The following is a 14740-nucleotide window of genomic DNA, read 5'->3' as shown; positions in this document are numbered from 1 at the left end:
TGTTTTCCTTTATAAGAGTTGCATGGTCATGGTGTCTCTTCATAGCAAAGGAATCTGTAACTAATACAGAGTCAGAGGCGATGAATGATTCCAAGTCTAATACTTGGATTGGTAGGGAATAAGAAAATGATCAGCATCATGACCGGGGATGTAACTTAGCGGTAGCCCGCCTGTCATACCAAAAGCCCTGGTTTCAATCCCCAACACCACAATTTAAAAAAAAATTTAAAAAACAAAAACTAGCACTAAATAATAGCACAAGAAACATTCTGACGAAATACTGAATTATAAATAATCAGGTTAAGACTGAAAACAAATCTTGTCTATATAATTTGCTCTTTGAGTTCTCAGCACAAAGCCTCAAAAATCTTTGGGATTTCCTAAAGACAGTGTTTGCGATGGTAGTAACTAATTGTTTAATGACTCTTACATGGCCTCAAAGACCAAACAAGATTAACTATATGATTTAAATATGGGATCTTTGAGGGTGACCCATTTTGAGGAAGAGATAGGAACTGAATATTAGGCTCAGTTTTGGTCAATGGCTTAATAACCAGCACAGGTACTGAGATTTCAATGAATGCCTTTACTCAGGGCCCACTGAAGCATGTGGAGGTTCCTAGCTGGTGAACACACAGACTTGCAAAACAGTGACACATTCTGATTACATAAGACACAGAAGCCCTGCTTTTAGATGATTCTCTTGATTTTTACCCATGATAACAAAACTCTAATTATAAGAACAGTACCTTCAGGTCTGTAGTTTTTCTAGTAAATTATCAAATCTGAGGGGTCCTGAGGGCAAGTGGGCCAAACTATGGGTGACTTGGAAACACCTGCACTGTAGCTAGCCTCTAACGTCATGGCAATTTTGTTGAGGACAAAGCCCATAATTTGTGGTCTGATGTTAACTCCTGGTTATAGTTTGAACTGCTCTGCAACACTCCCAACAGGAAGTGATCAAGAGTAAAGTAAAATTTAAGAGAGAAACAAAAGAACTGATCACCTAGTATTTGAAAAAAGAGATGATCACAAAAAGGACTCTTCTACATTATTCTTCTGAGAGCTTGCCATCTACCCGGAAAGAGGAAATACATGAAATAGTAGGTTCTTTAGTAACACATACAAAAGTTCCAACAAATACACAAACTGAGGAGCCTGAGGCTAACTAATAAAAATCAGAAACAAAAGAGAGCTCACTTAGAAAACATTGAGTTTCCACAGTCTAGAAAGGTATGCAGAGATGACTGTAAAACAATATAACTCAGTATGTGGCCACGATTTCATGTATGATTTTTCCGAGCAGATTTATAATATGAATAAATAACATATCTAATAATTAAGGAAAGCTATTTTGATATTGAGATATGACTCAACCTTTAGTTAAGAATTTCGCTAAGGCAATGTCACATCATTTGCACATGAATTTGTAGTACCTCCATGACAGAGAGTGAATTACACAGATAAAAAATGAAGTCTCATGAAGAAACTGGCTCACGACAAAGAACATGAGAAATATTCCCAACAAACAAAAATAAATGAAAACTAAGTTTGCTTCAACACACAATCAAGAATCCCAAAAAGCTGGCATCTTCTAAGTCTTTATCAGTGACAAACCATGACAGGCCTAAGATCATGTAGGGTGCTTTTAAAACACACAAAAAAATCATTTATTAAGTCTCAAAACTGTGTTTCTCCCTCCAAATACAGCTTAATTTGAACAAAAAAAAAAAAAAAAAAAAAAAGACGAAATACTAATAGTAATATAGAAATGAGGAAAAGCTGGGAACTAAGAGACTAGAGTTATAGGAAGAGAATGACACCTAATAACTTTTCATTAATTAAGGAAATGGATAACCAGAACTATAGTCAGAACTTAAGAGGCAAAGGGCTGGGTGTGGTAAGCAGTGACAGAGCATGTGTGAGCCTGGGCTTGAGTCTCTCAACACAACAAAAGAGAAATACCTGTTTAACTAGAGGCAAACAGACCTTCTAACAGAAACTTACCCAGAAATCACCTACCCAGCAGCACTGAACAAAATAAATGATATTAAGACAACGGAAAGAGCTCTTCATTTTAATTAACAGTATAAAAAGAAAGCACAAGGATATCAAACTTAAAGGAAACATTAGCTATTGTCAATTCACCACACATTAGTGTTATAATTACTAGCAGAAGTTTAGCATTAAGACTGCATACTGAGTCAATGAATTCATTTTCTGACCCACAAAAAGTATGCCATGTTATATTTGTCATGTGTAACATTAACAAGTTTATATGATAAACTAAAAAATATGTTTTAAGTTTCAGGGTTTTTTGTTGTTGTTTTATTTGAGAAGGCAACTTTATAAGTTCACATATCCCAACATTTTAAACCAAACAAGTGAACAACAAAAAATTCTTATTACCAGGAGAAAAAGATAAAAATGTTTCCAATTTTACTTCATGTTGCGATTTCAGCCACTCCCAGTAAGGTGTGCCCCTTACCACAAGGTGGTCTGTTGGTTCTTTCTGTTGGGATAACTACATAAAAAGCTTGTTGCTTACACACTAAGAAACAGTCTGCATACTAACCTGGCCCAATCCAGGCATACCTCCTCCAAGTCTAAGAAGTCTGTCCATATTTCTAGAAAACAGAAACAAAGGAAAACGTTCCTAAGCACAAAAGTGTTTACTCATTTGCTATCTATATAATTCACCTTCAGTCACTCAGTATGTCAAAAATATTGGTGGTAATTACAACACAACATCAGACTTCCTGTTAATTAACACCACATATTAATTCAAGAAGCTGTCTTCCATGCTAATTAACAGACCTTATTTCACTGCTTTGGTTTTGGGTTATCCCCAGTTTTAAAGACAAGCAATCTTAGCATACTTTCAAAACTTTGCTATCCTTAAGTTAATTATATTTTCTTATTGTTATCTAATAAAGCACCTGGATGTGGGGGGAAGTGCCCGAATGCTTATCATATGTATGATTGAATTTCCTTCAATTTGCTCAGAGTGTACAAATAAAAATCTACACTTTTAAATTAAATTTTAACATCCTCATTAGTAAGTGCTGTGCTAATTAACTTACAGCTTGTCAGTTATCATCAAAACTACATGTGAAAGACATTGTGAGTGGATTACGGATCTCTGAATTAGCATCAAAGGCTTTTTAAAAATGAACTCATTACATTAAAAGAAAATACTATAGAGTAAACATTAAATGCATTAAGATAGTGTTCTAGAACCTACGCAGATACACTTCAGATGCTGTAGAGATACACTTCCCTTCACAGCTGCTATTCTCAATCACAATTTCAGAGTTAATTATTTACAACTTGGAGATACCAGTTTATCTTCAGCATCTGGAATAACTAAGGAAGATATTCCTAAGCACAAGAAGCTCACAAAAGAAACAGAAAAGAAATGGCAGTTGTACTTACATAGCCTCAGATACAGAATAAGGAATCAAACTATTCAAGAATTACAGTGTAACTAAGTATATAAAAAATGAAAACAAAGCAACTTTTTTTTTTTTACTTAAAAACTAATACTATGCCTTAAAGTTCATCTTCTTACTAAGTGTATACTTAGATCATCACAAATTATAATATAAACTAAGCATAAAGAGATTAGGAATTTTTGTTCACGCTTTACCAATTAGAACTGTTACAAACTAAACCTCAATTAAATCATTACAATTCTGCCTAATTATGTTTGCTGAACCAGTTGGTAACAATTTAATCCCGTAATACTTAGTAATCGTTAACATCACAAACTTTATTCAAGTCTGCATACAGAAAAGCACACAAATGATGAAGCCGAGGACACTTCACAAAGTGAGCACACTGGTTGATGACACCATCACCTACATTAAAAAGCCACAGAAAATGCCTCTGAAGCCCTTTCCAGTCCCTACTACTCCAGACAGGTGGGATTCTGTCTTCTAACGGTACAGAATAGTTCTGCTACTTTCAAATTGTATAAAAACAGAACCATAGATTTTTTTTGTCTGACTTTTTCTTTCATATAATACATCTGTGAGATTCACAATAGATAAATTCATCTGTACAAATGAAAAGGCAAGAAAATTTGATATTTCAGACAAAATCTAATCTTCACAACCATACTTATCTGTCTAATTATAATTACAAATAACATCTCCATCAAGTTCCTCAAATAGTCACTCAGTACAATCCCTTTTAAACAATCTTGTAATTTTAAAATATTAAAGATATTTTCTCTAAAATGTATTTCTAAAGAAAAATTCTTCTGGACCACTTCAGGCTCCCAAACTACAGAAGCATTGGGGTTGGCAACACTCCTTCCGAACACACACACAGACCATCTTAGGCAGAGTCAGCCCCAGCTGTGTTGGTTCATCTACTTCCTCTGTGCTGCTTCTGATACTACAGACTCCAGATGCTGTGAATATACATAAGCGATGTGGGAGCAGAGGGAAAGAAAATCTGGCAGGTCAAACTTGTGTTTTTCACAAAATTAGATGTCTCAGCAAACAAGAAAAGATATTTAACAAATTAAAACACTTAAGATGAACACGTTTTATAAAAATACTAACATTTGGAAATGAAATATATTGATAAATATTCTAAATCACACAACTTCCTAAAATCTGGTTATAACACATATTCATAATTTGATGCTTGTTAAAAATAATACATTTACATAGATCTATCAAACCCTAAAACAACAGTTAAAGGTAAAATACACTCTTAAATCTTACCTGGTCAGCAACTATAACTCTTTACGGTGTTGGGATTCAATTTGTTGAATTTGACAAATTTCTTATTAACTCCAATTCTTGCTAATTTTGTCAGGTATAATTTTTCACAAATAGTTTTTTTTTTTCTCTTTCTCTCCTAAAAAAGAAAGGTACTTAATTGAGAATCGAGAACATTTTATATCTCCACACCCCCCCCCCCAAGAATCTTTAAAAGAAGCCAAGTCCCGCAAATCAAACAAAAGTCAACACTCTCCCAGTGCTGGATACTGGACTGAGGGCATCATCCATGCTAGGCAAACACTCTTACACTGCCGGCTCTAAAACCGATTTTTAATAATTACTTCTTGAGAGCATGGACTTATTTACCACCTATGTGGTTACTGGGCATAGAGATTACTCTGTTACACTGTGTTTATGTATTTCACTTTTGCCCCTGACTTTGAGGGCTGATATTTTATAGCTTTCAGTACTCCTTGGGGTCTATTAAAGAATAATATTTGCTTAGTTTTAAAAAGAAAAAGAAACACTTTATTATACAATCAGTACATAAGTTCAATACAAATTTCGACACTTGTGCATTGAGGACCTACTAGTGTTATTTGTCTTTTATCTTGAAGATTTCATCTCCATGATCCTTTCATTATTCACAACTATGATGAAAATAATAAGAAAATGCAAAGTGCTAAGAACTGTATAAAAGCAAGAGGGAAATAAATTGTAGCAACACTATTATCTTTTAAATCCTACTGTGTTGCCCAAAGTACTGGTTTATTTCAAAAATATGCAGGAGACCGAGTTTGAAAGTGGTCCAAGCTCTGCAGTAAGATCCTGTCAAAACCACAAGAAAACAATGTACTAGAAACATTACCTCCCTCCTTCCCTCTCTGAACACACTTCAGAATTTAGAAGTTTACATTTTCAACCTATAATCGAAAAGGGATAATAAACACTAAGAAAAAAAGTTTCTTTCTTTCTTTTTTTGTTTTTTTTGTTTTGTTTTGTTTTGTTTTCAAAGACAAAGTTTTTCCATATAACAGTCCTGGCTGTCCAGGAACTCACTCTGTAGGCCAGGCTAGCCTCTAACACAGAGATCCACTTGCCTCTGCCTCCCAAGTGCTGGGATTAAAGGTGTGTGCCACAACCGCCCGGCAACTGCCTGGCAAAAGTTTCATTCTTATTGCAGAATCCCAGGTAAATGCAAAGCAGCAGACACTCTTGTCTCTACGACAGTAAAATCTAGGTCAACAGTCAGAATATTAAGTTTGGTACTATTGATATCCAGAACCTTTAATTTTGCTGTGGGGGCTGTCCAATGTATTATAATGTGTTTAGCAGTAGCTTTGACCTCCACACACTATATGTTAACAAAAATGACAAACATGTGACAATAAAAAAATGTCTCCAAACATTGCTAAATGTCCCTTGGAAGGGCAAAATCACTCTCAATTGAGAAACACTGCTATAAACAAAATCTGAGGCTATGTATCTTGAGATGACAATATCCTAAGTAAATTTTTCAAAACCAAAGAGTTCTGTAAACAACTTGGCAGTTGTTCAAAAATTTAAACACAGAATTACCATACAGCCCACCAATTCTATTCCTAGATATATGCCACAAAAATTTAAAACAGGTCTTTAAAGTAAGACATGTACATTCATGTGAACAGCATTACTACTCAAGATAGTCAAATGTGACAACAGTCCAAATGCCCATCACACAATGAGTAAACAAATTCTATCACACATACATACAACAGAATACATGAAATATTACTTGGCTCTAAAAAGGAACAAAGTAATGATATATCTTACAACTTGGCTGAACCTGAAAACATGAAAGGGCTGGAAATGTAGCCCAGCCACTGAGTGCTTGCCTTGGTGTGTAAAAACTCTGAGTTCAATCCCTAGCACAAGAAAGGAATGGGGGATGAGAGGCAGGCCTAAATGCGGCATGTCATGTATGATGGTTCTAACTTCCAGGATGACATGACATACAATCACACTGAGTTGAGAAGAGTCTCAATAAGATTAATTAGATCAGGTTGGCCTATGTGCATGCATGTGGGGGACTGTCTTGATTGCCTTAATTTATATGGAAAGACACAGCCAGAAATAGAGCAATACCATTCCCTGGTTTTGGCCCCAGACTCTGTAAGAGCAGAGAAAGCTAGCTGAGCACAAGGTATACACTCATTTCTGTTACTAACTGTTGATGTGAAGGGTCTACCTGCTCCATATTCCTACCCTGACTTCTTGGAAATGATGACAGACTGCAATCTGAATTTGTAAGATAAAAATAGTTCCTTTTTCCCCCAAAATTGTTTCTTGTCAGGGTGTTTTTTGTTTTTGTTTTGTTTTTACATTTTATTTTATTAAAAAATCCTTTTTCATTTTATATAGCAACTATAGTAACCCCTCCCTCCCTCCCTCCCCTTCCTCAGCTCCTCCCTACCCCCCCCCCCACAACTCCTCATGGGGTAGGCCTCTCTTGGGTAGTCAACACAGGCTGGCACACCAAGCTGGGGCAGGACCAAACCCTCCCCACTGGATGAAGGCTGAGCAAGGCGTCACCACAGGAAATGGGCTTTAAAAAGCCAGTTCATGGACTATCAGGGTGTTTTTATCACAGCAATGGGACATCATGTGATCCCACTTATACGAAATATATAAGTCTATTAGATGAAATGAAGGCAACGAAACACACGGCATTTCCACATACTTGACTTTGGTGGGTTCCCCAGCCCATCACTCCTTTTCCAATGTACACCATTCCATTCCCAGAATTCCCTTCCCACTTTCTGAAAGCTGTTTCCCCATCAAACAGGTCCCCATCTACTTTCCTGATCTTTACCCACTCCATCTCATATAAATATACATTTATAAAAATTAGAAGACAGGATAAGCATATGACATGGAACACATGATATTTGTCTTTATGAGCCTGGGTGACCTCACTTAATGTACTATTTTCCAGTTTCATCCATCTTTTTTTCAAACTTCACAACTTCCTAAAGTTCCACTGTATGGGCCACATTTCCACTGTCCGTTTATTTGCTGGTGGACCGTGAGACCAGTTCCATCTCCTCGCTGCTGTCACCAGAGCAGATAAGTTTCCTTCCCCAACACTCTCATCAGTGTCTGTTGTGGTTCTAATAGTCATTCACCTGAGATGAGATGGAATTCAGAGTAATTTTACGCTGTTGTTTCCCTGGTGGCTAAAATGATGAAAACCTTTTAAAATAGCCACTGACCATTTGTGTTTCTTCTTTTGGGAACTCTGTTCACTAGCCCATTTATTGACTGGCTACTTTTTTCTTAACAAACATTCATTTTATTTTATTTATGCATGTGTCTATGTGTATGTACACTGTGCGTATGAGTGGGGGGGTCGCTGTTTTGGTGTTTAATTTTTGAGGTTCTTTATATATTCTAGATATTAACCCCCTATCAGAAGTATAACTGGCAAAGATTTTCTCCCATTCTGCAGGCTGTCTGTTCACTCTGCTGATAAGTCTTTTTTTTCCTGTACAGAAGCTTTTTAATTTCATGTAATTCCATTTGTCAATTATAATTGGTATTTATAAATCTAAAAATAAAATGTTTTACAATTGAGGCAAATATGATGGCTCTCCTCCATTCAACAAAATCATGAGCTGTCAATGTTTTTAAAAGTATTACAAGTGGGAAAATGAAAAGCTCTGGAAATGGTTGGTAGTAATACAGTGATTCAACAAAGAAAATATACTAAACGCCACAGAACTACACATCAAAATTAGTTAAAATGATCAATTTGACCGTGTCTACTTTATACGTACACACTCACTGTCCTACTAAAAGTGTACTTACACTTTCAGGATTTTTGGGCAGCCCTGGAGCTTCTTTCATGCCAGGCAAGCAGGCATTCTATTACTGAACTATATACCTCCAGTTCCTATTGAACTCATCTTCACAAGAAACATATATGCTGGTTCATGCATGGTGAATAGTGAGCAGCTAGTTACACTCAAAGGATGTTGCCAATCTGAGCTACCTATACTTTCAAAATCAGAAAAATACAGAATACGTACTTACATTTGCACATTACACCTTATGAACACCTCAAACATAATTTTCAGCATCCCTTTATTCTCTTATCATCTAAAAGTGCAAGAAATAAAAACAGTCCACTGGGATGAGATAAATGATGATAACCACTTTTCTTAGTATATGTGGTAAGCGATATCATCCTGCAGTTATAGTGCCAGAAATGCAAACTGGCTCTAATACTCATTAGCAGTGTATTCCTCAATCAATTACCTTTCCTCCACAATCTCCTCATCCACAAAATGAAAAAAAAAGAGAACATCTGTTTCATATAGCTGTTTAGAAGAATAAAGAAGTCAATGCACACAGAAAACCATTCAACACAATCACGGGCATATGATAAGCCAACAGGACTGCTACCTGCTATGCCTTATCAGCACTCACCATCTACAAGAAGCTACCCTTCTTTCTCACTTTGGAGCCACTTAGTGGGCCTCAGAACACCAGCTATGTCTCAGAAATAAACTCATCACACTGGAGACAGGGACATCCATTTTCAGAATTCAGCAAAGAGGTTCACAAGTTAAACTGTGCATCATAATATAAAAAGAGAACACTTTTACAGGGTTTCTCTGTGTATCTCTGGCTGTCCTCGAACTCACACTGTAGATCAGGCTGGTCTCAGACAGAGATCTGCCTGTCTCTGCCTCCTGAGTGCTGGGGTTAAAGGTGTGAGTCGCCACCACCACCTGGCTAAAGGAAAATACCTTCAATTCTCAGAAATAGAAGCAATGTAAAAGGTTCATAGATCAAAACTAAGCTTACACCTATCAAAAAACTGAGGATTTAAGAGCCCAGTCATAATAGATTCACTTTGATACTTTCTTTTAAATTTTATTTTATGGGTGTTTTGCATGCATCTATGTGCACCAAATGAATGCCTGGTACCCCCTAAGATCAGAAGAGGGTGTCAGATCCCTTGGAATTAGAGTTACAAATGGTTGTTAGCTGCCATGTGGGTGGTGAATCTGAGTCCTCTGCAAGCACAAATGCTGGTAAGCACTGAGCCCTCTCCATCCTGATATGATAACTTTGCTTAATACATTCATTACCACAGTATGACATGTTTTACATATCCAGTATAACATCACATACACAGCAACATTTAGAACCCTTACAGCAAAGACGAGAAAACAAGAATCTACTTGAAAGTTGAAAGCTCACCACTTAATCTTTCAGGGCATTATCTTGACTAAAATGCATTAATTTTAGAACATGTACATGTTAGCTTTAAATCAGTTCTCAAATATTTACAGACACTATATGAAACAATGGCTACCTCAAAAGCAGATCCTTCAAAGTTGTATTAATTTGAATTTTTCAACCTTTCAAACTTTTCCAAGGGACCTAACATACCAAAAATGCATAAACTTCATATAAAATCACAAAGTGTTTAGTCATTCAGGTTTAACATTGTATCTCCTATGTAACTGGTTTACTTCCCATTCCTCTGTGTAAATATTAATATTCTCAAACTAATAGTAAATCCTTTTTAACTACTCCATATTTGTGATCTCACTATATTTCTACTTCTTCAATTCTCTATTCTGATTTGTGGAAGGTAGGAACTTCTTCCTTACTTTTTTCCAGTAGAATCAGAACCAGAAAAAGTGAAAATTTAATTCTTTAAATAGAAATTCTTCCACCTTTAGGGTTTTTTGTTTGTTTGTTTGGGTTTTTTTTTTTTTTTTTTGGTTTTTCGAGACAGGGTTTCCCTGTGTAGCTTTGTGCCTTTCCTGGAACTCGCTTGGTAGCCCAGGCTGGCCTAGGACTCACAGAGATCCACCTGCCTCTGCCTCCCGAGTGCTGGGATTACAGGCGTGTGCCACCACTGCCCGGCTCACCTTTAGGTTTTTTAAGACAGGATCTCACTACATGGCCTGGATGGCCTGGACCTTGCTATATAGAACAAGCTGGTCTCACACTTGGAGCAATCCTACCACCTCCATTTCTTGAGTACTGGAATTACAAATATTTAAAAGCAACATTGGGAGCCACCTGCAAGGTGGCTTAGCAGGAAAGAGCCTGATGATTAGTTTGAGCCCCAGAACCACATGGTAGAAACGGTGAACTGACTGCTGCTGCAGGCCATCCACCCTTTCTCCCCTCCTCCAACCTGTCTGTCTGTCTTTCTGTCTCTCCATATCTATCTATCTCTCTCTCTCTCTCTCTCTCTCTCTCTCTCTCTCTCTCTCTCTCTCTGTCTCCCCCCCACCCCATTTCAGTGAACCAATACTTTAAATTTAGAAAACAAGATTCCACTCCAATCCCCTTCTAAGAATTGTCTTAAAAGAAATACAGCTATTTACTGCATTGTCACTAATTATAACACTTAAGCAAAATATCTGCAAGGTACTACCTTGTGCACTCAAAATTTAAGTATGCAACAGGAAAAGATTAGTAATACAGAGTTAAGAATGGCTCTAGAACCAATCAACTCAGATTTGAATCTAGACTTCACCATGTACCCACTACATTATGTAGAACAAGCTACTTTCTTCTAGAGGTAGACCCTAAAGTTCATCTACAAAAATATGTAACCTTGCCAAGTCTGCTGTCACAATAGATCGAAAGTGTCTATAACAGAGCCTGGAAGGAATATCCTAGGTACTCAATAAATGCTGTCACTGTTACAGTTCTCTTGAAACTAATAAAGACCATTCAACTTAATGCACTATTTGGCAGATGAAGATAACAAACTATCACAAAGCAAAGTATGAATTCTGCAGTAAGTGCAGCAAGACTACCAAGAAAGGCTCATCACAAGCAGACATGGTGTGAATACTCACTACTCAGGTCAGGCTTTCCCAGGTAGACCCTGAATATCAAAACACTGCTGTAATACTGAAAACCAAAAAGGCTCAATTGCTTGTTACTGATTTTCAAATGATTCTAAATCTATGTACTATACTAAGTATAAGGTTTATATGGCAAGCATAAAAAGACGAGGAATCCAGTCTTGAAGTTAAATTCCAGCTTTTTAACTAGACTAGCAATGCATTATTACCAAAGATCTCAGGGGATGAGGCTGGGATGGATGTCACGAACCCAATAGGTGAGATTAAGTAAAAGATCATGCCTTCACATTTTTCTTCTTTTGGCAAGATATAATTCTGTTTTAGACAAATCCAAGACAACTTTCAGGTCTTCACCAAGCACACCTTAACTATAATTATGAGCCACTGTATATCTTAATATCTATACATATACAACCTATGCCGTTTGTTTAAGTCAAAGAATGTATTTGTATTATTTTTAATTTTGTCTGTGTGAGTGGGTGGGTATCTGCACATTTGTACAGGTGCCTGAAGACACCTACAAGAGAGAGGGTTACAATCCATTGTGAGCCACTGGCTATGGGTGCTGGGAACAGAACCTGGGTCCTCCGCAAGTGCAGTACATGCTCTCTTTTTGGTTTTTTGAGACAGAGTTTCTCTGTGTAGCCCTAGCTGTCCTGGAACTTGCTCTGTAGACCAGACAGTCCTCGAACTCACAGAGATCTGCCTGCCTCTGCCTCCTGAGTGCTGGGATTAAAGATAAAGATGTGCACTACTGTGCACACTCTTAACCACTCAGCTGTCTCTCTAGATACAATTCAAACATTAAAAAGGAACCATTTAGTGAGCTAACATGCAAAGAAGACCTCCATTACATTAATTCTCTTCACTGACACTCTGTCACAGTTTCCAATTTCAACATAGTCAAGTGCTTGTCTTATTGCTTTACTTACATTATGTCTGCAGCACCACATTTGGGCTGCGTGTTGAGGCACACTCCTATCAAGTCATAACTGGGGAGGCTGAGGTAGGGGGATCACACCAGTTAGAGGTTAGCCTGGGTTGTGTAGGGAGACACTATCTCAAAAACAAACAAACAACAACAAAACACTCCCACAAAAAAAAAAAAAAAAAAAATCCCACATATACTTTTACCTGAAGTTAGAGAACAAGGTCTTTCCATATGTCCTTGGCTGGCCTATAACCAGTTTACACAGACTAGGCTGCCCCAAACTTCTGGAAATTGCCCCACCTTTTCCTCTCTGAGTGCTGGGAGGGTTCACACTACAACTGTATTTCTCTGCTAATTTTAAAGCCTTTTATGGTAAATCTTTATTAGTGTTTGGGTTTTTGTTTTTTGTTGTGAGACGGACTCACTGTGTAACCCCGCTGACCTGGAACTCATGTGGTAGACCAGGCTGGCCTTTAACTCAAAAAGGGAAGTCTGCCTCTGCCTCCCGGGTGCTGGGATTAAAAGTGTTCACCAACAAGTGGAACTTGACTGTCATTTTTATTCCATTTTCTTTTTCACTCTGTGCTGAAGTGGAATTACAAGCTTGTAACAGTAACATTTGGGAAACTGAGGCAGGTCTGCGGAAGTTTAAGGCCAGCATGGTATATATAATTAGTTCTAGACCAACCAGAAGTACAGAGACCTAGTCTTCGAATAAAGTAATAAGTAAACAAACGGTCACAAAATTTCTTAAGACTCTTTTGAGATGCTGACGTTATTCTTTTGACAGACATTGAGCTCAATTCACAGGAAAACTGAGTTCCAATAACCCACAGCGGCGGTAGTTGGTTTCTACTTTACTCAAAAAGGAAATGTAACCAATCCACAGACCAGCACTCAAATGGAGCAATACTACAACTACTGGCACAGCAGGAGCGTCCAAACTTTTATTTTGAAAATATTCATGATTAAAAGCAATGCCTCTCTGAAGGTTTTTAAGCCTAAAGGACAAACGATGAAGAAAACACGCGCCCTCTTGAAATTCAGTCCACCCTCTCTCTCCTTTGCTTCCTCAGACTGTATCAAAGTTTTTCAGCACAGGAGGAACTGAAGACGAACACAAACAGGCCACAAACAGGGGTCTGCTAGTTGATGGGGGAAAGGCTCCCAAGCTAGGGTAAAGCAGAAACGTTTGCAAGGAGACGATATCCAAACCTGACTCTGCCAGAGACCCAGAAATAAAGGAAGAGAGAACCAAGGGGGCCGGTGCTCCCCATCAGGCCCGGGACTCCACGGGCAACCTGGCTGGGCAACGTGACTCAGGAAAGCCCGGGGCTTGCGGCGGCCTAGCGCGGCCGGCTCCCGCACCTCCCCGGGCCCGCCTCGGGGGTCAGCTGAGGCCGTGGGGAGGGAGGTCGCGGTCTGCACCTTACCTGGCCTTGTGGCAACCCGGCGGCGAGAGCAGCGCCTCACACGCAACAAGGACCTGGCTCGGAGAACCGGCGATGAATCAGCCCGATTCCATTCAAAAGAGTCGCCCAGGCCTCTGCCCAGAAGTACTTCCGGGTTCCCGGCTCTCCCCGGCTTCCTTTCCCGCGCCGCCAATTGGAGACCGCTGGGGAGGGGAGCGGGCTTGCGGGAGGAGCGCACGGCGCACGCGCGGGCCGCGCGGGCCGCGCTCGCCCCAGTTCCCGGGAGGCGGAAGGCGGGCGGGAGGCTCCGCCCTCCTGCTTTACTCTCGGCGCCCAGCCGACCTCACCGAGCTTTCCCCGCTTTGGACATTTTGGAGTTAACTTCGGGTATTTTGGAGTTAACTTTAGATGTTTTGGAGGTAGCGTTAGCTTTGTGGAGCCCGGAATCTCCTTGGTTCTGTTCTTCGCCATTGTCTCCTTGCTTCTGCCCTTCGCCACTGTGGCCCTCCTCAGAAAGTAAAAACTTGAGTTAAAAACTTATCTTGGTCTCTCGAGAAGCAAAATCGGGGAAAAAATAAAAAGCGGGTGTGTGTGTGGGGGGGGGGGGAGTGTAGCGATAAACTAGCTTCTTCCGGAGCCCAGTTTACCCCTTCTTGCCTTCAACTGCCTAAAAAGGATTATAGATCTCAAGGAAAAGTGACGTTGTTTCCAGTGTCCCTGCCTCTTAGGTTCAACTGTTCACAGTATTGAAAAATTTACTTATTTCTCTACATAATTATC

The 14740-nt window shown here is 38.8% G+C and overlaps 1 protein-coding gene across 1 annotated transcript in view; it reads right to left on the bottom strand.

Moving 5' to 3' along the window:
- Positions 1-14148, bottom strand: part of Psmd14 (proteasome 26S subunit, non-ATPase 14) — an 88045-nt gene extending 73897 nt beyond the window's left edge. Inside the window, exons 1-3 of the mRNA XM_036185099.1 lie at positions 13982-14148; positions 4737-4872; positions 2576-2627 (exon numbers count right to left, since the gene is read on the bottom strand). Coding sequence (XP_036040992.1) covers positions 2576-2623 — 48 coding nt within the window. The 5' untranslated portion in view covers positions 2624-2627; positions 4737-4872; positions 13982-14148. The remainder of the gene's footprint in view (positions 1-2575; positions 2628-4736; positions 4873-13981) is intronic.
- Between the last annotated feature and the right edge of the window lie 592 nt (positions 14149-14740).

Source organism: Onychomys torridus, chromosome 4 (assembly GCF_903995425.1).
Source record: "Onychomys torridus chromosome 4, mOncTor1.1, whole genome shotgun sequence".
NCBI lineage: Eukaryota > Metazoa > Chordata > Mammalia > Rodentia > Cricetidae > Onychomys > Onychomys torridus.
This window is presented reverse-complemented; position numbering and strand designations above follow the sequence as displayed.